This window comes from Panthera onca, chromosome D1 (genome assembly GCF_046562875.1).
Source record: "Panthera onca isolate mPanOnc1 chromosome D1, mPanOnc1 haplotype 2, whole genome shotgun sequence".
In the NCBI taxonomy this organism is placed as follows: Eukaryota; Metazoa; Chordata; class Mammalia; order Carnivora; family Felidae; genus Panthera; species Panthera onca.
In genome coordinates this window covers 52390067-52415781 of record NC_138348.1, presented here as the reverse complement: position 1 = coordinate 52415781, position 25715 = coordinate 52390067, and the positions used below count along the sequence as shown (strand labels likewise).

At 36.9% G+C, this 25715-nt stretch overlaps 2 protein-coding genes and 1 pseudogene across 2 annotated transcripts in view; 1 reads left to right on the top strand and 2 right to left on the bottom strand.

Moving 5' to 3' along the window:
- LOC132677163 (uncharacterized) overlaps positions 1-25715 on the bottom strand; it is a 286729-nt gene that overhangs the window by 30181 nt on the left and 230833 nt on the right. The window lies entirely within an intron of this gene.
- Positions 4452-5445, bottom strand: LOC144613079 (olfactory receptor 56A3-like). The gene has a single exon (XM_078433990.2). It carries the CDS (start codon positions 5443-5445, stop codon positions 4501-4503), a length of 945 nt encoding a protein of 314 aa, XP_078290116.2. The 3' UTR covers positions 4452-4500.
- On the top strand, positions 6786-25687 carry LOC144613011 (olfactory receptor 56A3-like; annotated as a pseudogene).

The following is a 25715-nucleotide window of genomic DNA, read 5'->3' as shown; positions in this document are numbered from 1 at the left end:
ACCAAACTCAACACCCAAGAAAGAAATAATCCAATGACAAAATGGGCAGAAGACATGAATAGACATTTTTCCAAAGAAGATATCCAGATGGCTAACAGACCCATGAAAAAATACTCAACATCACTCATCATCAAGGAACTACAAGTCAAAACCACAATAAGTTACCTCACACCTGTCAGAATGGCTGAAATGAACAAAACAAGAAACAACAACTTTAGTAGGAGTGTGAAGAAAAGGGAACCCTTTTGCACTGTTGGTGGGAATGCAAACTAGGGTAGCCACTCTGGAAATCAGCATAGAGGCTCATTAAAAATTAAAATAGTACTATCCTAAGACCCAGCAATTGCACTACTAGGTATTTATCCAAAAGATACAAAAATACTGATTCGAAGGGGCACATGCACCCCAATGTTTATAGCAGCAATATCAACTATAGCCCAAGTGTCCATTGAATGGTGAATGGATAAGGAAGATGTAACTACACACACACACACACACACACACACACACACACACTGGAATACTACTCAGTGATGAAAAAGAACGATATCTTGCCATTTGCAACAATGGCAATGGATGGAACTAGAGGGTATTATGCTGAGCTACATAAGTCAGTCAGAGAAAGACAGATATCATATGATTCATTCATATGTGGACTTTGAGAAACAAAACATATAACAGAGGGGAAGGGAAGGAAAATAAGATAAAAATAGAGAGGAAAGTAAACCATAAGAGACTCTTTTTTTTGTTTGTTTTAAGTTTATTTATTTTGAGAGACAGAGAGCAAGCTGGAGAGGAGCAGAGAGTGAGAGAGAGAATCTCAAGCAGGCTCTGTGCTGTCAGCACAGAACCTGACTCGGGGCTCAATCCCACAAATCGGGAGATCATACTTGAACCAAAATCAAGAGTTGGACGCTCAACCAACTGAGCCACCCAGGCGCCCCTAGAGATTCTTAAATACTGGGAACAAACTGAGGGTTGCTGGAGGGGTGGTGGGTGGGGGATGGTCTAAATAAGTGAAGGGAATTAAGGAGGGCACTTTTTGGGATGAGCACTGGGTGTCATTTGTAAGAGATGAATCACTAGGTTCTACTCCTGAAGCCAAGACTACACTGTATGTTAACTAACTTGAATTTAAATTAAAAAAATAAAAAGAAAACCCAAAGGACTCTACCAAAAAACTACGAAAACTGATAAATGAATTCAGTAAAGTCAAAGGATAAAAATCAATTTATGTATGGAAATCATTGCATTTCTATGTACTAATAATGAAGTAGCAGAAAGAGAAATTAAGAAAACAATCTAATTTATAATTGCACCCAAAATAATAATATAGCTAATAATAAACAAGGAGGTAAAAGACCTGTACTTTGAAAATGATAAAACATTTATGAAAGAAGCTAAAGATGACACAAACAAATGGAAACATATTCCATGCTCATGGATTGGGAAAACAAATATTATTAAAATGTTCATTCTACCCAAAGTAATCTACAGATTTAAAGCAATTCCTGTCAAAATACCAATAACATTTTTTTTCAGAACTAGAACCAATAAACCTAAAATTTGTATGGAACCACAAAAGACCCCGAATACACAAAGCAATCTTAAAAATGAGAACAAAACTGGAAGTATCAGAATCCTAGATATACAGATATACTACAAAACTGTAATAAACAAAACAGCATGGCACTGGCACAAAAATAGACATAGATCCATAAAAGAAAATAAAGATCCCAAAAATAAAACCACAACTACACGGTCAATTAATCTATGATAAAGGAGGCAAGTATATGTAAAGGGAAAAAGACAGTCACTTCAACAAATAGTGTTGGGAAAACTGGACAACTACATCCAAAAGAGTGAGACTGGATCACTTTCTTACACCACAGACATAAATAAACTCAAAATAGATTAAAAACCTAAATGTGAGACCTGAAATCATAAAAATCCTAGAAGAGAGCACAAGCAATAATTTGTCGACATCAGCAGCAGTAAAATTTTTCTATATATGTCTTCTAAAGCACAAGAAACAAAAGCAAAAATAAACTCTGGAGACTACATCAAAATAAAAAGCTTTTGCATAGCAAAGGAAATAATGAACATAACTAACAGACAACCTACTGAACGGGGGAAGATATTTGGAAATGAAACACCTGAGAAGGGGCTAATATCCAAAATATATAGAGAAATTATACAATTCAACACCACAAAAAAAAATTAATCCAATTAAAAGATGAGAAGAAGGCTTTAACAGACATTTCACCAAAAAAGATATAAAAATGGCCAAGAAGCAATTGAAAAGTTGGACAACATCACTGATCATCAGGAAAATGCAAAACAAAACCACAATGAGATATCAACTAACACCTGTCACAATGGCTAAAATCCAGAACACAAGAAAGAAGTTTTGGTGAGGATATGGAGAAAAATGAATTATCTTGTATTGTTGGTAGGAATGCAAACTGTGCAGGCACTGTGAAAAAAGTATGGAGTTTTCTCAAAAAATTAAAAATAGAATTACCATATGACCAAGTAATTCCACCACTGGGTATTTACCCAAAGAATATGAAAACACTAATCTGAAAATATATGATCGCCAGTATGTTTATACAGCATTATTTACCATAACCAAATTATGGAGTCACCCCAAGTGTCCATTGATAGAAGAATGACCAAGGAAGATGTGGTTTACATATAGGATGGAATATTTTCAATCATAAAGAAGAATGAGATCTTGCCTTTTACAAAAACATGGATGGATCTACAAAGTATAACGCTAAGTGAAGTAAGTCAGTCAGAGAAAGCCAAATACCAAATGATTTTACCCAAATGTGGAGTTTAAGAAACAAAACAAATAAAGAAAAAAGGAACGGACAAAATTAGACTCTTAAATATTGAAGACAGACTGGTGGTTACCAGAGGGGAGGTGACTGTGAAATGGGTGAAATAAGTGAAAGGAATTAAAAGTACACATAGCGTAATGATCACTGAGTAATGTATAGAATTGTTGAATCACTATATTGTACACCTGACTAATATAACTCTGCATGTTAATTAAACTGGAATTTAAAAATAAATGAATACACATAAAAACAAAATAAATTCATTTAAAAATATTTTTTAAAAAATCATTTAAAACAATGTTCTAGGTTCTTGTGGTCTGTATTGTGACAAAAAGCAAAATGGTTAATGTAGCCTAGAGAAAGTCCTTGACTGTATACTGCTGCCTACACCAGTTCAATAGAAACTGCTCTTGGCATATTTTCTGCATGGGAATTAACTGAGAAGAACACATCAGCCAGAATAATATCTGCATAGTAAATTGCTAGAGACTTTGTCAGCTTTAGTGCAGATGCCATATTTGACACAACAATTGTACTGAAACTATAACTTGGTAAAATTTACTTTTGTCCACCTTTATCTGCTGTGAACTCTGGTTTATGCAGGGACTATCCTAGTGAATTTAAATGGATATGTGTTTGTGGACCACTACTCTATACCTTTTCAAGTCTCTGTACTATTACAGCACAGGATGCAGTTTGGGTTCTGACTCACTAAATTGATCATAATAAGGGGAGTTGTTCTTTTTTGGTTCAGGGGAAATACAGGATGCACTGATGAGTAAGTTATTGCTGTGCACAACTGGGGCTCAGTCCCATTGGGAATTCATGAGAGATATTAAAAAACAATATTCTATTTTTGTGTTTTAATATCTAACAAAATTCCCAGAACACAAAGTGTGCCTAGAAACTCTCCAATTAATATGATACAATGTTCAGATAATATGTTTTGAACATTTTAAATTATTATTATGGGATCATGTATTATAATCCTTATAATTCTTCAGTCAATAACAGAGCTATGTTTGCACACCATAAAGTATGATACCCTAGATCCAAAAGATAAATGTCCAAAGCACAAACACAATGGGGAGGAGAATTTAGAAGCCCCTTAAATCTAATCAGATTCATTGCTAATCACTGCACAATGAGAAACTCATGCAGAATCCCAATCCTCTTGCAATGCACATTTCAAAAGACCGCCCGATTTCAGACCAAATTATAGACCACAAGCAACTTTCCATCATTCAGGACTGAAATTTCACCCCTATGTCTTTGTCTCCAAAATGCTCCCTTCGATAAAAATAAGAATAAAAATACATTGCATATTACACAACTACCTCAAAATATCCAGAGTTGTATAGTCAAGAACACAAAGACATGGCACATTAATAGCTGTATATTCAAGAATAAAATTCTCACTAAGCTACCTATCCAAGAAATCCCAGTATTTTGTCAAAATAGGATAATGTGCATGGTGGAAAGGCAAAGGGATCAAGGATATTGTTAAAGTAAAAGTAAGAGAAAGGGAAACATACAATGAAACTTAAGTTTTATTAAAGAAGACACAATATCCAATAGCTATGAATTCCAGCCCACTCACCCATTATTGATTCAAAACTCATCCTATATTAGGAATGCAGAGATCTTGTCCTTATTAGCACACTTTCTTCAGTAATCTCTGGATGCCTTGCTTGATCTCCTGGGTCCGCACTCCATACACTATGGGGTTGAGGGCTGCGGGGATGACATGGTGGAGGACGTTGAGCAAGACTGGAACATCAGGGGAGACCTTCTTCTTCACCACATGAGTGAGCACGAAGACCAGAAGGATGGTGCTGAAGAAGAGGATAAGGATGAAGTGGGAGCCACATGTGCTCAGGGCCTTGGCCACAGCACCTTCTGCCTTGAGTCTCAGCACAGCTCGCAATATGAGTGTGTAGGAGAGGAAGATGAGGATGAGGTCAGATCCTAGCAGTGTCCAGCCTCCAACAAACTGGTAGATGCGACTAATGGTGACATCATTACAAGAGAGCCTGGAGACAAACATATTGGCACAGATGCAGTTGTCAATGACATTTGTACCACAATAATGGAGTTGGGATGATAGAATGGGGATAGGCATTGTAATAATACTATTCCTGGCCAAAATAAAAATGGCAGCCTTGGCTACAAATTGGTCAGTGATGATGGATGGGTACCTCAGTGGGTGGCAGATGGCCACATAGCGGTCATAGGCCATGACCATGAATGTGCAGGATTCCATAGCAAAGAACCAATTCATGATGTACATCTGGAGGAAGCAGGCATAGAAACTGATGGACTTGAGGTCAAACCAGAAGATGACCAGGACCTTGGGGATGACAGTGAGGCAGACAACAATGTCCAGCAGGGAAAGGATACTGAGCAGGTAGTACATGGGCTCATGCAGAGAGACCTCTAGCCAGATGGTGATCAGAACACTATTGGCCCCCATGGCCAGAAGGAAGAGAAGGCTGAGGGGCAGGGACAACCAGAACTTCCAGCTGGGGGACCTGACAAAACAATTCAGGAGGAAGTCTGAAACCTCAGAGGTGATGGTGCCATTTTGGTATATTGTCATATTTCGTCATATATATTTCTGCAGCTTTCTTTCAGTGATCTGTAAAATTAGGATAAAAATTAGATACTGACTTAAGACACATGAATTTAGAACAATTTGCTTTAGTTAGGTGAAACTCGTGAGTCCTAGCTGGTCATCCAGAGCCATGTGAATTCATCTGTTTATCCTTTGTGCCATGCTCCAGGGCCACTCCTATCACTAAACAGTATAGAAGACTGAGGTAATACGGTTTGTTTTTACATGTTTGATTTGTTCAAGGTTTATTTTTAATAGAATTGTAATGTTTGCAGAAACCAAAGAGGAGAAAATTACTTAGAAAACTATTTTTTGAAAGTTTTTCCCCCAATTTGTCAATTCAACTGTAACCATTTACACAGATAAGGAAACAGAACCTGGCACAAATAGGGACACAGATAAATGTCCCTGGGTCTCATGTCACCCCCATTCTGAGTTTTCAGCTATAGTTTGTTTTAATTACAGATTTAAAATATGATGCCCTGGGGTGCCTGGGTGGCTCAGTTAGTTAAGCGTCCAGCTATTAATTTCTGCTCAGGCCATGATCTCACAGTTCTGTGTTGACAGCATGGAGCTTCCTTGGGATTCTCTCCTTTCCTCTCTCTGCCTCTCTCCTGATTATATGCTTTCTCTCTCAAAATAAATAAATAAAAACTTAAAAAAAGATGATGCCTTGTAAATAAAGTTAATCTTCATTATCTCAACAGTCATTTAATGAGGGAGGTGTGGATCCTGCCAAAAAATTGCTTTTCTTCTTTCTATATATCTTCATATTTGTACGATTCTTAACTTTGGGAAGAAACAATCTTAAGAGGAGAAGGAGCAATTCCACATAGCTTTGTGAGACCGATACCTGCCATCAGACAAGGTGAATACTTGATTGTTCTGGTTGCAATAGTGTGAGGGTGATGAAGTCTTATCTTTAAAGTTTTTGCATCCCGTTTCTATTTTATTTTTCCATTATTAGTATAATGATCCAGGTACACATTCCTCTGTTTCCAAGCCCAGTTCGATGTTGCCATGTTCTCTAACATTTGACGTCCTCCCCTGGCGTTCTGTTAGGTGCCAGGGTCACAATGTTGAAAAAGAAACTGTCCCTTTTTCAAGGAAGCAAACTAAGATCATTCAGGAAACAATGGGTAGAAATAAGAACAAATGACAGGTCTTGCACAATTAGGAGAATGTAGAGGAGACTGAGTACCTCTGACATGGGACATAGGCTGGCGAAAATTAATTTAAATGAAGTGAGGTGGTTCTCTCCTTTACATTAAGGGTGAAGGGTTCTAAGGTGCTTGTCCTCCTGAATTGTGAATGAGGTTTGAAAGATGACTGAAGGCTGGTCAAAGGTGAGGATCAGGTCTTTGTGGGGTACTTCAAATCATGCAGTCCACTGTAGCTGAATCTATCTACATGCACCAAGGCCTCTGTTAAACCATTACTTTGTGGGTTTAGAAACACTTTTTCATTGGGAGTTTAAATACTTCCCTATTTATTACTCTTGAGGTTCACTATATAAGATAAATTGCATATTGATTTGGAATTTCCAGAATTCCTAGGGCTTCATCCCATTGAATTATTCAGCATCCAATGAGATATGTTATAATATCACATTACCAACAAGGAAAATTATACCTCACAATTGTATTCACTCATTACTGTATTACGCTGATCTTCTTGCTTAATACAGTGGGTTGGGTTGGAGTAATTTCTAGGACTCCTCTGCATCTCATGAATAATTATAATGATAATATGTTTGCCCCATCAATTCTATAAAAAAGAAAACACAAACTTCACCAGTGATACAATGAATAGTTTTGACAACAGAATCTGATGGAGGAGGAATAGTTTGGCATAGGGGTTAGAGTAGCAAGGAAGAGAGTTTTATTAAATCATGAACTCAGATCAGAACAATGTTTTCATACCTCTATGATGAGGAAGTATTAGGAAAGCTGAGGGCAAAGCAAAAGTTAACACCACCCTCCCCCACCCCATGGTGGGGGGGTGGTGGCAGTGAGATATGTGTGACATTGCTCAGGCACTCCTGGCTGCCCAAGAACAAAGGAAAGGGGAAAACAAATGGTTAACTGATAGAGACCACAGTCATGCAGAATATGAGTCTCCATCAGTTCACATAAGTCATAGTAAATTATAAGAAAAAGGCAATCTTGTCAACAACCTAATCTCCAGAAACCTATAGATTTAGTTTCCCAGAGCCCCAATATCACCCTCCCTTCCACAATGATGTGGGGAACAAAAGCAAGAAGGAAATGGTAGTTATAGTTAAATTCCTTTATAACCTGCAGCCCATTGACAAATACTTGAAGCAAATACACAGTGTAGCATTTCTCCATTAACTCCCTACTGACTTAATGTTAATGCTTGACTAGAGAGAAAACAACCTTAGCTTTACAATAGCAAGGCCTCAGGTATCTTTAACATATGAAAGTCCTTTTGTAGGCCTCCCTTTTGCCTTTACCTCCCTCAACTCCATGGTATATAACTGGTCACTCTTCACAACCCCAGTGCAGCTCTTTCTGCCCATGGGTCCTGTCCCTGTGATTTAATAAAATTATGATAGGGAAATATAGAATAAAATTGGCAGACAGGGAAAGATGAGGACCTGAGGCCCCTGGATGGGGAAAAACACATATTTTGGAATAATGCTGGGAGTGTCTGACCACAGTAAACCCTCTTGGGTGTAAGGTTCCTCTTAAGACTGTAACTGATGCCGCTATTCCCCCTCAGGTTCCCCTCAGGAATTTGACAAAAGACCTGACGAAAAGTGAGTAGTAGACCATAAAACATATGACGCACAAGGAACGGTATGGCCATGGACCACCCCTCATGTACAAGAAATGAGCCAATCAAAAAGGAATGAGTTGACATTTAGAGTTACCCAGCCAATAAGGGTCGGACCTGAGAAGAAACAAAGGTGGGAGGGAGGTGGTGACCAAAATCTTATAAAACAAAGACCCTTGCCTACAGTCACAGGCATTCACTTTCAAATACCTCCTCTCTATAAAGAGAGCTTTCATTCTATTCCTACTTTCTTATATTACTCTAATAAAGTTTTGCCTGCTGCTCATTTTGTGTCTACCTCTTCATTCTTTGAAGCTGCGAGACAAGAAACTCTAGGTGTTGAGGTAAAAAAAAAATCATAAAACAAAATCACCTTTTTGCACCAAACACATCTCAAGAATTCTTTCTTGGCCATCAGCTCCAGACCCCCACGACTCCAAAACCCCATCACTTTAGAAACACTCGTTTTCCTGGAGCGGCTCAAATAGTATTTTTGTTTCCAGATATGATTTTCTATTCCCCAGCTGCAGGCTGCTGTTAAACTCTCCCCATCAGGAGACCCTGTTAGTGTCTGGGGCTTGCTCTCAGAGCGGGAAGGAATGGCATTCCCTTCCAGGGCTCTTCTCTTTACTCCTGATCCTCTGCTTCCCTAAGCAAGGGTTTGTGCAGCTGGCACCTGCCAGGCATGGCTCCCACATGATATGTAGAAGAGATTTAGATGGCTTCCAATTCTTGTTCTCTTTCTAGCAGAATACATTAGTAGTGACTTTGGCAATTTTGGGATGAATTTTAAACATATTTCATATGTGACTCATAACATTCTGAAGTAGGTAGGTTAAGTACACCATTTTAACAATTTATCTTTTGAAATGGACAACTGAGACTCAGTGATATTATCTGTATTTCCAGCTTAATTAGCAGTGTCTGGATGTGGAAGAAATAAAAGTTAGGTCCAAACCACTGACTATATGAATATACCTGTGTCCTGTGTCACCACAGTGATACAGAAATGCATATCGTATCTGGCATTTTGTTTTATGTTTCTAGGTTTCTCTTACCTCCACCCCCATGCACATAAAATCCTTGGGCCATTTTCCAGAAATCTGGAATGTCCCTTGTTTTTGCACTTACAACTCTGACTCCTGCTTTCACTGCTCAGATTACAATTTTCTTCTTGTTTCCTTTTACTTTGTGTCCATTATTATTATTATTATTATTATGTATTAATTACTAATTATAAGGACCACCTAACTCCAGAAACTCAGAAGTTGAGACATTTCTCCAAAATATTGTTTAGGACGTTACTGAGTGCAACCAGTAATAGATACCTCAATGATCTTCTGGGCATAGTTTTCTGTTTTTACAGCATAGCTTTTAGAAATTCTTTAGATGAAGCTTAATCTGAGGAACTACTTTCTTACTCCCACTGACCCCAAATTGTGGTCTCTGTCTTTAACCTCTAATGTTACTTAGATTAAATTTAATTTCTCCTCCATGATTCAAGCATTTGTGTGCTGATTCTTTGCCTTAACACCCCTTCAGTATGTTCAGCTGAAAACTCCAAATCATCTAAATTAAGCTGCAGATGATCACTCTTCAGGCTTTCCACCCCACCCCTATTCATCTCCTATGGACAAACTCCTGCATCTCTGAATCTGGCACCACTCAGTAAAAGATCAGAAAAGGCAACAGAAGGGCAAAAAGGAAGGTCCCAGAACACAGGTTCTTACATTTGCTTCCTGACCTGAGACAGGATGAAATCTCTACAACCTGGTTTGCAGACTGCTTCAGCAGTACTGACTCAGGAATGGAATGGAGCACAAATCTGTACTGAAAAGAAAGGTGTCCCCCATGTTCTGATTAATCTTGGAATAGCTGCCTCTCAGGGGCCCTCTATCCAGACTCACTTACAGAGGATGTGAGCAAGGGTCTGGCTCCACTGATATTGGAGTTCTGGTTAGTTCCTGAACTATCTGGGTGTAGTTATAACTCCAGGGCCTCAGGGACTTTTCCCTCTGGGAACTACTCCATCCCTACTTTATTGTGCCTAAAAAGCCCTCTTGGGACAAACAGACAGGAAGGAGAAGAAAATGATTTTCTTTCTCTCTAAAAGCAAGGAGCTCTGGTAATCCAGCCCAACATTGTGTGTTCTGTGGACAGTTAATCTCCTGGGTATAGGGGTCTTACATTCATCCATCCATGTTCACAGTCATTTGCACATGCATACTCGATGCCCTCCATGGGTCCAATAAGCTCACTCATAAGTTCTCATGGGCTTCCAACAGACCGTTGTTAGATAGGTACCTCCCAAACCATGCTATTGAATGGATTGGTATTAATTTGTCATGACTTTTATGATGGCATCATGATAATGATGGTAGAGTAACTTGAAAAATATATTCCTGAGAAAATGCAACGTGCTTTTCTTAAAGAAAATCCTATCATGTTTTTTGCTGTACTGAAAGACTTTTCAAATGTGATGTATATACAGCTATATACTAGAAAGAATGATTTGTTTATTTTATTTTTCATTTTGAGCCTCATGTGAAATATTCATATGCCTCAAATTATGGGAGCAAGCATCATCAGTTCCTTTTTTTTCTTTCTTTCTTTTTCATTATTTTTAAAAGTTGATTGTAGTTGACACAGAATGTTGCATTAGTCAGTTGTACAACATAGTGATTCAACAAATGTATACAGTTATGCTATGTTCACCATTGGTAGCTACCATCTGTCACCACATAACACAATTACAATACCACTGACTCTGTTCCCTGTGTTGTGGCATCAGCATCAGTTTCTTTAAAGGCCTTCTTTTGCTCTATTTTTATTTCTCTGTCTCCTGCATATCTCAACTTTGCTCCTATTCCTCTTCTCTTTAGAAAAGTGAAAGCCCCCGTGTTCTTATTGTTTTTTTTAATGTTTACTTATTTTTGAGACAGAGACAGAGACAGAGCACAAGCAAGGGAGGGACAGAGAGAGAAGTAGACACAGAATCTGAAACAGGCTCCAGGCTCCTAGCTGTCAGCACAGAGCCCAATGTGGAGCTCGAACTCATGAACCGTGAGATCATGACCTAGGCAGAAGTCTGCTGGTCAACCAACTGAGTCACCCAGGCGCCCCAAAGCTCCAGTGTTCTTAAAATGTGTCTTTTCAATTAATTTTAGATATGCTTATGTAGCTACATGTTCATGAGGATTATTTGGATATTGAATTTTATAAATAATATTGGATAATAAATCTGATGTTATTCTTTGTTTTCACTCAATACTAAATCTTAAACAACTGTCCATGTTGTTCTGCATAAGTCATTCTTTTTCATTGCTTATTCATTTCAATTCCCATTATGTGCATTTTTTATATAAGTAGTCAACACCCGAATGACCTATAATTACTGCTAACGTCAATATCTTTGTATACTTCTTTTATAGTCCTAAAATAGGTATATGTGTAGGAGTGGGTTTTTTTAGTTATAAAGTAAAAACATTTAATTCCACTAGGAATTACCAAATTTGTCTCCAAAATACTTATAAAATCTCACTAGAAATTTCTATAGTTTAATTCTTCTATAGTTTAATTCTTCACATTCCTTACACCAATTGATGGTAGTTTTTTAATGCTTGGTGGATATAAAATTGTATCTCATTATTTTAATATGATTTTCTCCTGATAACTCAGCATTGTTCGTATACTGTTTAACCGTTTGTGATTTTCATGCTGTGAATTATATTTTGACATCATTTGCCTGCTTTTTCTATTAATTTTGTTTTTCTTGCATATTTTTGCAAAATCTCCATGCATAATTTAAATCTTAGAGCCCCCTTTTCACTAGATATTGCTAGTATCTCCTCTACTCTATTATGTATCTGTGAATTTTAGTGTAAACTTTCCATTATTCAATGGAAAATCTTCAATTTGAACAACTCAAACTCTGTTTTACTATGAACAGATTTTCTGTGGGGATCCTATTTAGGGAACATTTCACAAGATCACAAAGGTGCTTTTTTTGTTTGTTTTGTTTTAATTGTTTTTTTTAACTGAGTGGTTATTTTTCATAATAATTTATTCATTTATTTATTTGTTTACTGTTTCAAGTTTTTATTTAAATTCTAGTTAGTTAACATATAAATTAATATCAGCTTTAGGAGTAGATTTAGGGATTCATCACTTACATAGAACACCCAGTGCTCATCACAAGTGCCCTCAATACCCATCACCCATTTAATCCATCTACCCACCCACTTCCCCTCCAGCAATGTTCAGTTTGTTTTCTATAGTTAAGATCCTATATTATGATTTATCTCTCTCTCTTGTTCTTTGCCCCTATGTTCATCTGTTTCATTTATTACATCCCACATATGAGTGAAATCATATGGCATTTTTCTCCAACTGACTTATTTTGCTTAGCAATACTTTCTAGCTCCATCCTTGTTACAGAAGGAAAGATTTCATTCTTTTTGATGGCTGAATAATATTCTATTGTGTACATATACTACTTCTTCTTTATCCATTTATCAGTCAATGGATAATTGGTCTCCTTACATAATTTGGCTACTGTTGATATTGTTGTTATATGTGTATATGTGTTATATGTGTTATATGTGTATAAGGTATATGTGTAGGAGTGGGTTTTTTCAGGGTGCTGGTGTCTCTTCAAATCAGTGTTTTGAATCCTTTGGGTAAATAACTAGTAGTGTAATTGCTGTCTTGTAGGGTAGTTCTATTTTTAACTTTTTGAGGAATCTCCATACCGTTTTCTAGAATGACTTCACCAGTTTGCATTCCCACCAAGAGTGTAAGAGCATTCCCCTTTCTCCATATCCAGGTCAATATTTGTTGTTTTCTGAATTGTTAATTTTAGTCATTCTGACAAGTGCTAGGTGGTATCTCATTGTAGTTTTGATTTGTATTTCCCTGATAATGCGTGATGGTGAGCATCTTTTTATGTGTCTGTTGGCCATCTGTATGTCTTCTTTGAAAAAAAAATGTCTTTTCATGTCTTCTGCTCATTTCTTAAGTGGATTATTTTGAAGGCAATGAGTTTTATAATTTCTTTATAGATTTTGGATACTAACCCTTTATCAGATATGTCTTTTGCAAATATCTTCTCCCATTCCATACTCTGCCTTGTAGTTTTGTTGATTGTTTCCTTCACTGTGCACAGAAACACTTTTATCTTGGTGAAATTCTGAGAGTTCATTCTTGTTTTTGTTTCTCTTGCCTCCAGAGATGTATCTAGCAAGAAGTTGCTATGGCTGATGTCAAAGAGTTTGCTGTCTGTGTTCTCCTCTAGGATTTTGATGGTTTCCTTTCTCACATGTAGGTATTGCATCCATTTTGAATTTATTTTTGTTTATGGTACAAGAAAGTGGGCCAGTTTCTTTCTTTTGTATGTTTCTGTGCAATTTTCCCAATGAATTTTTTTAAAAGACTGTCTTTTTTCCAATGTATATTACTCCCTGCTTTATCAAAGATTAGTTGACCATATAGTTGTGGGTCCATTTCTGGGCTTTCCATTCTGTTCCATTGATCTGTGTGTCCTTTTCTGCCAGCACCATACTGTCTTGATGCCTACAGCTTTGAAATATAGCTTAAAGTTTGGAATTGTGATGCCTCCAGCCTTGCTTTTCTTTTTCAAAATTGCTTTGGCTATTCAGAGTCTTTTCCGGTTCCATACAAATTTTAGGATTGTTTGTTCTACGTCTGTGAAAAATTGCTGGTGGCATTTTGATAAGGATTACATCAAATGTGTAGTTTGCTTCAGGTAGTGTAGACATTTTCAATAATATTTGTTCTTCCAATCCATGAGCAGGGAATGTTTTCCCATATCTTTGTGTCCTCTTTAATTTCTTTCTTTCTTTTTTAAATTTTAACTTGTTTTATTTTGTTTTATTTTTTAATTTACATCAAAATTAGTTAGCATATTGTGCAATAATGATACCAGGAGTAGATTCCTTAGTGCTTCTTACCCATTTAGCCCATCCCCCCCCACAATCCCTCCAGCAACCCTCAGTTTGTTCTCCATATTTATGAGTCTCTTCTGTTTTGTCCCCCTCCCTGTTTTTATATTATTTTTGTTTCCCTTCCCTTATGTTCATCTGTTTTTTCTCTTAAAGTCCTCATAAGAGTGAAGTCATATGATTTTTGTCTTTCTCTGACTAATTTCAATTAGCATAATACCCTCCAGTTCCACCCACGTAGTTGCACATGGCAAGATTTCATTCTTTTTGATTGCCGGTGAATACTCCATTGTGTGTGTGTGTGTGTGTGTATGTGTGTGTGTGTGTGTGTGTGTGTGTGTGTGTGTGTGTGTGTATACCACAACTTCTTTATCCATTCATCCATCAATGGACATTTTGGCTCTTTCCATACTTTGGCTATTGTTGATAGTGCTGCTATAAACATGGGGGTGCATGTGTCCCTTCAAAACAGCACACCTGTATCCCCTGGATAAATGCCTAGTAGTGCAATTGCTGGGTCGTAGTGTAGTTCTATTTTTAGTTTTTTGAGGAACCTCCATACTGTTTTCCAGAAGGGCTGCACCAGCTTGCATTCTTATTCAATTTCTTTCTTAAATGTTCTATAGTTTTCAGAGTACAGAACTTTTACCCCTTTGGCTGGGTTTATTCCTAGATATCTTATGGCTTTTGGTGCAATTGTAAATGGGGTTTGATTTCTCTTTGTGTTGCTTCATTATTGGTGTATAGAAACGCAACAGATTTCTGTACGTTGATTTTGTATCCTGGGACTTTGCTGAATTCATGTATCAATTCTAGCAATGTTTTGGTGGAGTCTTCAGGGTTTTCTACATAGAGCATCATGTCATCTGCAAAGAGTGAAATTTTGACTTATTCCTTGCTTATTTGGATGCCTTTTATTTATTTTTGTTGTCTGATTGTTGTAAATAGGACTTCCAGTACTATGTTAGATGACAATGGTAAGAGTGGACATCCCTGTCTTGTTCCTGACTATAGGTGGAAAGCTGTTTTTCCCCATTAAGTATGGTATTAGCTGTGGGTCTTTCATACATGGCCTTTATGATGATATATGTTCCTTCTATCCCTACTTTATTGAAGGTTTTTATCAAGAATTGATGTTGTACTCTGTCAAAAATTTTTTTCTGCATCTATTGACAGGACCATATGGTTCTTATCCTTTATTTTATTAATGTGGTGTATCAGACTGATTGATTGATGAATACTGAACCACCCCTGTGGTCCAAGAATAAATCTCACTTGCTCATGATTAATAATTCTTTTAATGTAATGTTGTATTTAAATTGTTAGTATCTTGTTGAGAATTTTTGAATCCACGTTCAGCAGGGATATTGGCCTGTAATTTTCCCTTATAATGGGGTCTTTGGTTCTGGAATAAAGGTAATGCTGGCCTCATAGAATGAATTTGGAAGTTTTCTTTCCATTTCTTTTTGTTTGTTTGTTTGTAGCAGTTTCAGAAGAATAGGTATTAACTCTTCTTTAATTGTTGGCAGAATTCCCTTGGGAAGCCATCTGGCCCTGGACTTTTGTTTTGGGGGAGATTTTTGATTACTCATTCAATTTCTCCACTGGTTATTAGTCTGTTCAAGTTTTCAGTTTCTTCCTGTTTCAGTTTTGGTCGTTTATATGTTTCTAAGAATTGTTTGATTTCTTCCAGATTATCCAATTTGCTGGCATATAATTTTCAATAATATTCTCTTATAATTTATTGTATTTCTGTCGTGTTGGTTGTGATCTCTCCTCTCTCATTTGTGATTTTATTTATTTGGGTAATTTCTCTTTTCTTTTTGATAAGTCTGCCTAGGGGGTTATCAATTTTACTAATTCTTTCAGAGAACCACCTCCTGGTTTAATTGATCTGTTCTACTGTTTTTTATTTGTTTGTTTCTATATCATTATGGCTGGTCTAATCTTTATTATTTCCCTTCTTTTGTTGGCTTTAGACTTAATTTGCTGTTCTTTTTCTAGCTCTAGCTCTAAGGTTAGGTTGTGTATTTGAGACTTTTCTTGCTTCTTGAGTAGTGCTATATTGCTGCCCACCTCCCACTTATGACTGCTTTTGGTGCATCTCAAAGATTTTGGATCATCATGTTTTCATTATTATTTGTTTCTATGTATTTTTTATTTCTCCTTTAAGGTCCTGGTTGTCCACGCATTGTTTAATATCATGTTTAACCTCCATACTTCTGTGGTCTTTCCAAACGTTTTTTTTGTCATTGACATCAAGTTTCATAGTGCTGTGGTCTTTCAGACCACATGCCTTAATATGCATATTATTATCTCAATCTTTTTGTATTTGTTGAGGCCTGATATGTGAACTGGTATGTGATCTATTCTAGAGAATGTCCTGTGTGCACTCAAAAAGAATGAATATTCTGCTGCTTTAGGATGAAATGTTCAGAATATGTGTTAATTCCATCTGGTCTAGTGTGTCATTCAAAGCCATTGTTTCCTTGTTGTTTTCTGCTTAGATGATCTGTCCACTGATGTCAATGTTAAATCCCCCTACTATTATTATGTTATTATCAATGAGTTCCTTTATATATGTTAATTGTTTTACATATCTGGGTGTTCCAAGTTGGGCATAATTATTTACAATTGTTAGGCCTTCCTATTGGATAGACCCTTCTATTATGATATGGTGCCTTTCTTCAACTCTTGTTACAGTCTTTGGTTTAAAAAAACTTATTTGTATGATATAAGTATTTTACTCCAGTAATGTGGTTTGTGTAAGCAAGTTAGGGAGCCAGTGTTGGTGCCTTGCTACTTCCTGTAGGTGGCTCTGTGTTTATGTTGGGAGTTAGGGGAGGAAAATAGTGCCAGCCAGCTCCTTTATCCTGGAGAGGAGACTCTGTGAATGTGCCATATCTGGGATGCCCTGAGAACAGCAAATACTCTGAATACTCTCCCTCTGTGTGTACTCCAGGCGTTCTTCAAATCATTATTTGCACGCTGTCTGCCCCTGGGTTATTTGCTTTTCTTCTCTCCAGGAGCAAGGCAATGCCTTCTGCGATCCATCCCAGCTAAGCCCACTGACCTTTAAAAACTCCATGTTTTAATCCCACCGTTTGCAAGAATTGAGCCCATCTCATTTCCTCAATCGCTATATGTTAACTAACTAGAATTTAAATCAAAACTTAAAAAAAAAGAAATAAATGAAATAGAGACTAAAAAACTAATAGGTGAGATCACTGAAACCAAGAGTTCATTGTTTGATAAGAGAAACAAAATTGATAAACCTTTAGGCAGACTCACCAAGAAAAAAAGAGGAAGGACCCAAATAAGTAAAATCAGAATGAAAGAGAAGTGACAACTGATACCACAGAAATACAAAAATATATATATTACAACAAAAAATACATGTCAACAATTGGACAACCTAGAAGAAATGGATAAATTTCTAGAAAGATGCACTCTTTCAAAACTGAATCAAGTAGAAATAGAAAATAAGAAAAAGAAGAAATATAGAATCTAAATAGACCAATCGCCAGGAATGAAATTGAGTCAGTAGTCAAAAGACTACCAAAAAATAAAAGTACAGGACCAGATGGATTCACAGGTGAATTATACTAAACATTTAAAGAGTTAATACTTCTTATTCTCACATTTTTCTGAAAAATAGAAGCAGAAGGAAAGCATCCAAGTATATTCTATGAAGCCAGCATTATCCTGATACCAAAACCAGGTAAAGACACTTACAAAACAAGAGAACTAAATGACAGTATCTCTAATGAACATAGATGCAAGAATCCTGAACAAAATACTAGCAAATCAAATCCAACAATACATTAAAAAAAATCATTCCGTATAGCCAAGTAGGATTTACTTCCAGGATGCAAGGTTGGTTCAAAAATTGTAAATTAATCAACATGATATATCACATCAATAAAAGAAAGGATAAAAACCACATGATCATTTCAATAATACAGAAAAAGCATTTAACAAATTGCAACATCCATTCATGGTAAACCCCCTCACAAAGTAGGTTTGGAAGGAGCATACTTCATCATAATAAAGGCATTATATGAAAAACCCACAGTGAACATCATATTCTGTGAAGAAAAATGGAGAGCTTTTCCCCTAAGGTCAGGAACAAGACAAGGATGTCCACTCTTGCCACTTTTATTCATCATAGTGCTACAAGCATTCAGACAAGGAAAAGAAATTAAAGGTATCCAAATTGTGAAGGAAGAAGTAAAACTTTCACTATCTGCAGATGACATGATATTATATATTAATAACCAGAAAGACTCCACTAAAATAGTACTAGAAGTTATAAATGAATTCAGGAAAGTCATAGGATACATAATCAGTATATGGAAATCTGTCACATTTCTACACTCGAATAATAAAGTAGCAGAAAAAGAAATTAAGAAAACAATCTCATTTACAATTGTACCCAAAATAATAAGACATGTAGGAATAAACTTAACCAAGGAGGTGAAAGACCTATTCTCTGAAAACGATAAAACATGATGAAAGAAATTGAAGATGAGGAAAAAAATGGAATGGTATTCCATGCTCATGGAATTAGAGAGCAAATATTGTTAAAATGTCCATTCTATCCAAAGCAATCTATAGATTTAATGCTATCCTTATCAAAATACCAACAGCATATTTCTCAGAACTAGAACAAAGAATCCTAAAATCTCAGTAGAACTACAAAAGACCCCAAATACACAAAGCAATCTTGAAAAGAACAATACTGGAGGTATCAGAATCTCACATTCACAGATATACTACAAAGCTGTAGTAATCAAAACAGTTTGGCCCTGGCACAAAAATAGACATATTGAACAATGTGACAGAAGAGAGACCAGAAATAAACCCACACACAATTACATGGCCAATTATCTATTTAAAAAGAGGAAAGTATATGCAAAGGGGAAAATACAGTCTCTTCAACAAATGGTGTTGGGAAAACTGGACAGCTACATCCAAAAAAGGGAAACTGTACCACTTTCTTACACCATACATAAGAAACCCAAAATGAATAAAAGATCTAAATGTGAGACCTAAAACCGTAGTATTCACAAGTATAGTATTTTTCTAGATATGTTTCTAAGGCAAAGTAAACAAAAACAAAAATAAACTCTTGGGACTACATCAAAATAAAAAACTTCTTCACAGCAAAGGAAATAATGAGCAAAACTAAAAAAACAACCTACCGAATTGGAGAAAATACTAGCAAATGATATTTCTAAGAAGGGGTTAATATCCAAATATCTAAAGAACCTATACAACTGAACACCAAAAAACAAAAACAAAAACAAAAAAAGCCCTCAAATAATCCAATTAAAAATGGCAGAAGACATGAACAGACATTTCTCCAAAAAAGACATAAAAATGGCCAAGAGGCAATTGAAAAGATGCTCTATATTTTGAGCTCACTTATCATCAGGAAAATGCAAATCAAAACCACAATGAGATATCACCTCACAGTTGTCACAATGGCTAAAATCCAAAACGCAAGAAACAGTAACTGTTGGTAAGGATGAGGAGAAAAAGAAATCACTTGTAATGTTAGTGGGAATGCAAACTGGTGCAGGCACTGTGGGAAACAGTATAGAAGTTTCTCAAAAAATTAAAAATAGAATTACCATATGACAAAGTAATTCTATTGCTGGGTAGTTGCCCAAAGAGTATGAAAACACTAATCTGAAAAGATATGTGTACCATTCTGTTTATTGCAGCATTATTTACAATAGCCAAATCATGTAAGTAGCTCAAGTGTTCATTGCTAGAAGAATGGATTAAGATGTGTTGTACACATAGAATGGAATATTATTCAGTCATAAAAAGAATGAGATCTTGCCATTTACAACAAGATGGATGGATGTAGAGTTCATATTGCTAAGTGAAGTAAGTCAGTCAGAGACAGACAAATCCCATATATTTTCACTTATATGTAGAATTTAAGAAGCAATAATGAAGAGAGACAAAAATAAATAAATAAAACCCTCAGAACAATATGAAGAACAAACTGGTGGTTACCAGAGATGAGGTGGGTGGGTGGGGGAATGCACGAAATAGGTAAAGGGGATTAAAAGTACACTTATCATGATGATCACTGAGTAATATATAGAATTATTTAATCACGATATTGTACACCAGAAACTAACGTAACACTGTATGTTAATTAAAGTGGAATTTAAAAATAAATAAAGGATCACTCTCTTGTACTTCCATAACACCATGAGCACATCTTATTTTGGTGAGCCACACTATACTGCTATTCTTCTGTCTGACATTTTTGTGCCCTACTTTATTCAATGAGTTATCCCAAAGGCAGAGATGAATCATATTTGATATTTTCTCCCAAGGTCAAATACAGTGATTGACAATCTGACTAACCAGATTATTATGTTATTTCCCATCCTATTTTAATTTAGTTTGATACTTTCCACAAAGCTTCTTACATGGTTCTCCACAAGCTTAAATGATTTATTAACAAGTTTCTTCTTTTTTGGCTACTTGTTGTCCTCTTCAAAGATGGGATCAAATGTCATATTATCCTCCAGCAACATCTGCTCTGCTGACATATCCAAGTACTTCCAGAACTGTTTTGTCAGGTTCCCAGCTGGCAGCACTGATACCTTTCATGCCCTATTCCTCCTGGCTGTGGGGCCAGTGTCACCTTCCTGATCACTGTCTTGATTCCAAATAATCAACCAGATCCTTAGAAGTTCCTCACCTAGTCTTTCATTGATCAAGGACAGAAAGTCAAGGTCCTTCCTGTCTTTTAGGAAAACGTATACTCTTTGTAGAGCTGATGCTAGTGTTACTTCAACCACTGCTAAACTCCGGATGACATGGTTTGTATGAAGCCCTCTTTTGTGTTTATTTAAGATGGTTTTGAAATGCTCATCAGATAACTGCATGCAATGAAATCGTGATCACTGAAAACTGATAATTATTTAACATCTTAGCAGTTTAAAAAACATCTAGAATGGTGGCTGCCAGGGGCAGAAGGGAGGAGGTCATGGGAAGTTATTGTTTAATGGGTACAGAGTTTCAGCTTTGCAAGATGAAGAGAGTTCTGGAGACGGATCCTGGTGATGGTTGCGCAGCAAAATGGATGCACTTAATATCAACGAACTGTATATTAAAATGGTTAAGATAATAAATTTTGTGTCATGTGTATTCTACCACAATAAAAAGCTGGAAAAAAGAAATACAATTTTAGCAGCTAATATAAATAATTCAATAGTAATTTTAGTAGTCTTTAACAGTTTAACATCTTCAAAACCTCCATCAATTTCAATTTAAAGCATTATTAAGACATCTTCACTAGTGTCTTCATTATTTACCACACTTTACTCCTGTGGCCTATTGACACAAGCATATTGAAACACACACCCATTGTTCTCATTGTAATAGTCATATTGATCTTTAAGATCATTTCTTTCTCTTTGGTACCTAAGTTAGACCATGATATCTAAGTGTATATATTTATTTTTATTTTTTAAAGTTCATTTATTTCTGACAGAGAGAGAGAGAGTGCGAGCATGAGCTGGGGAGGGGCAGACAGAGAGGGAGACACAGAATCTGAAACAGGCTCCAGGCTCTGAGCTGTCTGCACAGAGCCAGACGCAGGGCTCAAACTCACGGACCGTGAGATCATGACCTGGGCCAAAGTTGGATGCTTAACCGACTGAACCACCCAGGAGCCCCAACTAAGTGTATATATTTAGATATATCCAGGTGTACACTTTTTTTGATTTCTCCCACCCAGGATTTATTGAAATTCTTTTTTTTTAAGTTTACTTTTTATTTTGTGTGGGAGAGAAAGCACAAGTGTGGGAGGGGCAGAGAGAGAGCAACAGAGAGAATCCCAAGCATATTTTGCGATGACAGCAGACAGCTTGGTGCAGGGCTCAAACTCATGAACCTGAGATCATGACCTGAGCCAAAGTCGATGTTTAACCGACTGAGCCACACAGGTGCCTCTTATTGGAATTCTTGAATCTGATTACTGATGTAGTCTGTCCTGAAAAGTTCAGATGTTTCTGTCTCATTCTCTTTCTTCTTCAACTGGGAGCTCTTATTAAATGTATTAAACATGCTCATCCCATCTATTTCTCCTACATTTTCTTCATTTTTTCCCATATGTTTTTATTTTATTTCCATCTTCATTCTCAGTAGATTCTTCTGACCACCTCTGACACTTTACTGACTCTACCATTAGCTGGCCCTAATCTACTGTTTAATTTAGTTCTTATTGTTGATATTCTGTTTTTCAAGTATATCTGGTTCTTCTTCAAATCTGCTTTGTTACGTTTTAGAGATTCCAGTGTCCTGAGAAAAATATTAATTCTGGACATCATCTTATTAATCCCAGGAAAACAGAAAAGATAGAGGGACTCTGAGCAGTCAGAATCCCGTATTTTGCTCTTTACATGTTTGCATTTTCTGTGTATCCATTGGAGCTTCATTCTAAAGCATTTCTCAAGTTCTATCTTCTAGGTCACTATCTTTCCAAGTGTGGCTAATCTATTCTTAAATCTGTCTCTTGCAATGTTAATTATTTTATTTTTTTCATTTTTGGAGAGAGGACTGATTCTCCTTTTCTGTGTGTTTATTTTGTTGTGTATATTTTAAAGCTTTTCTTTGTTTTCTTTTTTTTTAATATTTGTTTATTTTTGAGACAGAGACAGAGTATGAGCAGGGGAGGGGTAGAGAGAGAGAGAGAGGGAGACACAGAATCCGAAGCAGGCTTCAGGCTCTGAGCTGTTAACACAGAGCCCAACTCGGGGCTCAAACTCACAAGCCGTGAGATCATGACATGAACCGAAGTTGGATGCTTAACCAACTGAGCCACCCAGGCTCCCCTAAAGCTTTTCTTTCATTACCTAAAACCCAGTAGGGCTAGGTAATGAACAAAATAACTTTGTTCAATATCTTTTACCACACAAGTAATATCTTAAGTTTTTGTAGATTGGATTTGGCTATCATTTTTGTGGGCTTATACTCATTTTTTAAATTAAAAAAATTTTTTGATGTTCCTTTATTTTTGAGAGAGAGAGAGAACATAAGCAGGGGAGGGGCAGAGAGAGAGAGAGAGAGAGAGAGAGAGAATCCAAAGCAGGTTCCAGGCTCAGAGCTATCAACACAGAGCCTGACGCGGGGCTTGAACTCATGAACCATGAGACCATGACCTGAGCCGAATTCAGACGCTCAACTAACCGAGCTACCCAGGTGCCCCATCATTTTCTTTTTAATTAATTGTCTTTTTACCACAAGCAACTCAATTTCTTCAGAAGTTTTTGTGCTGAAATTCTTTGAGGCCTGAGATGAAGTTTCTTTCTCAAGAAAGGATTTGGGCTTGTTTCTGTTATTTTCTGAAACCACCACCAATCCAGGATAACTTTAAATTCCTTTCTGAGACAAACAGTTGGTGTGAACACAGGATGCCAAGTCAAAAGAGAACCAGCCAGTAGTTCAGGATTTACAGGGAAGATTTCTACTATAAAACAAGCTTTGAGGTTATTTGAAGTTCCAGGTATAAGTGAGGGACGAAGATGAAGGAGTGGGATTATTACTAGTGCCCACCTTTTTATTCAGGATGTAGTGTTGTAAAGCCCTATCTAAATGGGAGATCCTCTGCTACATTCTCCACCTGCTTGAGCTTAGATTTATCTTCTGTCCCTGGAGTTTAGATTCCAAGCTCCCCTAGGTAATGAAGACAGGTGCTTAAGTTTATAGAGTGCTGCAAGTGCTCTCAGGTTGAAAGCCAACATCAATATTTGATTTTGATGTCTGGATTTTATTCAATCTTTAGCCTGATAATTCTTTCTTTTTTACTTGTTCATGGGTGTATTCAAGATATTAAAATATAAATAATAGATGTAAGTATAGGCATAAGTGTAGGTATGGATATGGGTATGGGTATTGATAAAGATAGAGATTAGATATAGACATAACCATAGAAATGATTTGTATACCTTTTCATCAAGGAGATTTGCTCTAAGTACCCCAGTTCATCATGTCAGTGGATATTATCATCTTTTTCTTCCTTAAAATCTTGAAAATGAATCCCATCTAACCTTTGGAATGCATTTCTGTTCATTTTAAAATTTAAACTGAAATGTTTCATCAGCCTTTGATTTTATGTATTTAATTTAAATAACATTTGATGTTTAAATAATTTCTGATTCATTAAATATTAACCAAGCAAACAAACTGAAAATACACATTCACATAAAAGAAAGATAAAACACAGATGAAATAACAAAGATGTGGAAACATTATATTATATATTCAACAAATGTCTATTAGCCACCTCTTATATGTCAAAAAATGTGCTAGGCACAAGGGCTGTGGGGTGGATGAAGTGGACTATGTACTTACCCTTATGGATTTTACAAGCTAAGTACATAGCCATCAGAGTATGATAGATTTACTCCTCTCTTCTGCAGCTACTCAGAGACATCTGCCTCACTAAAGTCACTGCCATTGCTGCCTTAGAACAGCAGCTCCCTCTCTATTGAAGTCTCAGACTTCATCCTGAATTGCTTTGTCAGGTCCCCCATCTGGAAGCATTGGTTGTCTCTGCCCCTCAGCCTCCTCTTCCTCCTGGCTATGGGGCCAACGTGACCCTCCTGATCACCATCCGGATCAGGATGGAGGTCTCTTGGCATAAGCCCATGTACTACCTGCTCGGCCTCCTTTCCCTGCTGGACATCATGCTCTGCTTGACTGTCATCCCCAAGGTCTTGGCCATCTTCTGGTTTGACCACAGGTCCATCAGCTTCTCTACCTGCTTCCTCCAGATGTTCATCATGAATTCCTTCCTGCCCATGGAATCATGCACCTTCCTGGCCATGGCCTATGACCGCTATGTGTCCATCTGTAAGCCTCTCTACTACCCATCTATCATCACTGACCAGTTTGTAGGAAAGGCTGTTCTCTTCATCTTGGCCCGGAACACATTTCTTACTGCACCTATTCCCATCCTCTCTGCCCAGCATCATTACTGTGGAAAAAATATAATTGAGAACTGTATGTGTGCCAATCTCTCTGTGTCCAAGCTCTCCTGTGATAACATTGCCTTTAACAGAATTTACCATTTAGTTGTGGCTTGGACTCTTCTGGGCTCTGACCTCATCCTCATCATTTTCTCCTATACTTTCATCCTATGAGCCGTTCTTAGACTCAAGGCAAAAGGGGCAGCTGCCAAAGTTCTGAGCATTTGTGGCTCTCACTTCATCCTCATCCTCTTCTTCAGTACCATCCTGCTGGTTTTTGTTTTCACCCACATAGCCAAGAAAAAAATTTCCCCTGATATCCCTGTCTTACTTAATGTGTCATACCATGTAATTCCTGCAGCTCTCAACCCCATTATCTATGGGGTATGAATGCAGGAGATTAAAGAGGGGATTAGGAAATTGCTGAGGAGGGCGAAAGCAGCAAGTAATTGTGTTCTAGCTTGACTTTTCTTAACTAAAATACTCAAAATCA

Bases quoted from the DNA above. Each gene is read 5' to 3' on its own strand.
- LOC144613079 (XM_078433990.2), bottom strand. From the start codon at position 5,445: ATGACAATATACCAAAATGGCACCATCACCTCTGAGGTTTCAGACTTC.